The sequence below is a fragment of the Octodon degus genome, unplaced genomic scaffold (genome assembly GCF_000260255.1).
Source record: "Octodon degus isolate 3935 unplaced genomic scaffold, OctDeg1.0 scaffold00320, whole genome shotgun sequence".
NCBI classification, from domain to species: Eukaryota; Metazoa; Chordata; class Mammalia; order Rodentia; family Octodontidae; genus Octodon; species Octodon degus.
In genome coordinates, this window is record NW_004524896.1 from 1,057,148 (window position 1) to 1,059,839 (window position 2,692).

Sequence of the window (2,692 nt, forward strand, 5' to 3'; positions counted from 1 at the left end):
CTCCCTGGGCTCCAGCCTGCAGGGAGCTTGGTGAGGCTCACAGTGGGGACAGAGAACAGGCTCCTTTCTCTGAGGGAGCTCAAGGTGCTGAAGGCAGGGCGGTGCAGATTTAAGAAAGGAAACCACTCATTATGGAAGAAGGGAGACAGTAACACAATGAGGTAAGAGGTTGAGTATGGAGGAGAGAGTGACTTACCTGGTGGCCCTGTGAGTGCTCTGGGGAGGTGGCAGCAGAACTGGGTCCTGGGGACAAGAAGGACACCCTGTGCCACCTGAGAGGAGCCCTCCTGCATCTGCACTGGCCCCGCTTGGTTGGTATCAGACCTGGGCTCCTCTGACTTGCAGGGCCTTGAAAACAGCAGCTGACCCTCTCTGGGGTGTGCCCAGCCCTCCCCCTCCTCACCTGCCTTCCTGCACTGGCCCTGATGCCAGAGCCCCAAGAATACAAGGAGTGTGAGCAGCAGGAGGGAGGCCACGAAGACCCAGGTCAGGACATTCAGGTTCCTTCCTGGACCTTGGGCGTGAGTGATGTCTACATTAAAAAGAGATTAGCTTTAGTGATAACCATGTTCTGGTGGGGTTTACATTCATCTCCTCAAACTCTCTCAGTCTTGAGACATAGCCCTGTTGTCCACACTCAGGAAAGCTACAGATGAGAAAGTCAAGGACCAGAGGAGGACTCTCCTGCCTGGGTTCTGTCCACACCTGCTCTTGAAGTCATGGCCTCCGGACACCAGTGGTGCTGAGTCTGGAATGAGGACTGAGATGGACTGAGAGACTCCAAGGAGCCTGGACTCAGGATGCTTGGAAGAGAGCCAGGGACTCTCCTTCTTGGGAGCTGGGTGCTGAGGGTGAGGGTGGGGATCCCAGAGGGTCCTGTGGATGAGACTGGTGGGGGTTGTGCGCTGGGATCCAGGGATTCTGGCAATGAAGATAGGAGAATGTGATGATCAGGGTGGAGCTGGACGCTGCCCACTGCTGTCTGTGCAAAACCACCACCACACAATCCCTGATACCACCCCTGCCCACAAACACTTTCTAAATGCAAATCAAAGGCCTTATTAGGCCCACCTCAGAGGAGCCCTGGGGACTTAGAATAAGCATTCTCCCTGGCTGCAACTCCGAGGTTCTTCTCCCTCCAACTGAAAAACAATGTTGCTAGGGTTAAGGCATGAGTGACTCTTTGAGAGAGGACAGGGACAGGGGCTTCCCACCTGAGACTAGGAGCTCCAGGGTGTCACTGGGTGTGGACCACACTTGGGGATTTCTCCTGTCAGAGCCATAGCATCTGAATGCCCAGTTGTGCCCAGGAAACACGGGGCCCACGGGGAACAGGGCCTCGAAATGTCTGTTGGGAAGTTGTGAGTTCTGGGTCCAGGCAGGCTTGTCTCCTCCTTCCTTAGTCAGAATGAACCGGTCAAATCTTCTCTGTGACCCACACTGGAGGGTGACATTCCCTCCTGAGGTCACCACAGGGCCGGGCAGGGCTGAGAGGCTGGGCTTGCTGTAGACTCCTAGGAGAGAGGTAGGCAGCATGTGAAGTAGGCTCACATGTGGGACATTGTCCCCAGGGCTGGGCTGAGAGAGGGGACACCCCTGAGGACAGACCTCTTCCTGAGAGCAGAGCCAGAGGCCTTCCCCTTGAATGTCCTCTCACCTGTCACCACCAGCTCCAGGGGCTCACTATGCTGTGACAAGCCAGCGGGGCTGCGATAGAAACAGTGATATCGGCCTGCATCATCTTTTGTCATGAATGGGATGAAGAACTCGGCCTTGTCGAGTGAGATTGATAGTTCCGAGGTCTTCCATCTTCCTTCTCTGTACAGACGGTACTTCTGGGCCCCCAGCGTCCCCTGACACCAGATGCTCACAGAACTCCCCCGGGCGATCACAGCGCCTGGCATGGCCCAGAGCGTGGGTTTGGGGAGGGAACCTGCAGGGAAGTCAGAGGCTGAGCCCAGGACCTTCTCTATTGCGACATCATTCCATGGCCTCTCCCAGTTCCTCACCCTCAGCCCAAGCTTTCATCACCCCTACTGATGCCCAGAGTCTGAGGACAGGCCACGACCCTGGGTGCTGGGGTGGACTCACCTGCAGGTCCTTGAAGGCCCATTTGCAGACTCATTCCTGGAAGAGAGTTTTCTGTGCTGTCAGAGGCCCCATCAGGTGCCTCATCTGATTCTCCCCCTCTCTATCCCAGCTCCCAGCACTGACCTAGGCAGAGCAGAACAGGCACCATGGGCATTGTGTTTCCAGCTCTTACTGCTCCAGCTCTGGCAGAGGAGAACTCAGTGCTGCAGACATACCGAAAAGAACAGAAGCAGAAAGTCAGAGCTGCCTCCGCCCCTGCTCCCCACCTCTGTGAACCCACTCAAAGGGGGCAGAGAGCACTGCCTCGGGCCAGGCACTGGCTGCTGCAGGCTCAGGATCAAAAGCTTCACGGAGAATTCTCAGCCCAGGTCTGAGCTCTCCCTGGGTCCCTCCCACACCTTCCCCTTGATGGGAGCTCCAGTCATTAAGGGAAGGACCCTGACCCTGACCTTGATTGCAGCAGAAGCTGGGACTCCAACCAGGACACTCATCTTCTGAGAGCCTCGCGGGAGTGTCATTCTTGGGTCTTTGGCAAATATTTACTTTGGAGTGTTTTCTCAGACTGTAGAAACACCTCCTCATCTAGATGCGCATGTGGCCT

The 2,692-nt window shown here is 56.1% G+C and overlaps 1 protein-coding gene across 1 annotated transcript; it reads right to left on the bottom strand.

Annotated features, from left to right (window-relative positions):
• Positions 1–318: 318 nt before the first annotated feature.
• Positions 319–2,245, bottom strand: LOC111814456 (leukocyte immunoglobulin-like receptor subfamily A member 5). The gene is made up of 6 exons (XM_023707981.1): positions 2,215–2,245; positions 1,658–1,933; positions 1,215–1,514; positions 706–921; positions 447–532; positions 319–348 (listed from the first exon to the last, which is right to left on the bottom strand). The coding sequence occupies exons 1-6, from the start codon at positions 2,243–2,245 to the stop codon at positions 319–321; spliced, it is 939 nt and encodes a 312-aa protein (XP_023563749.1).
• Positions 2,246–2,692: the final 447 nt, after the last annotated feature.

What these genes read in the sequence shown, in the direction of transcription:
- LOC111814456 (XM_023707981.1), bottom strand. Translation starts at nt 2,245, where the DNA reads ATGCCCATGGTGCCTGTTCTGCTCTGCCTAG. An exon ending in GCCTGTTCTGCTCTGCCTAG is followed by an intron (nt 1,934 to 2,214) that starts GTCAGTGCTGGG and finishes ACTTCCCTGCAG; the next exon opens with GTTCCCTCCCCAAACCCACG. An exon ending in TCCTGCTGCTCACACTCCTT is followed by an intron (nt 349 to 446) that starts GTATTCTTGGGG and finishes GCTGTTTTCAAG; the next exon opens with GCCCTGCAAGTCAGAGGAGC.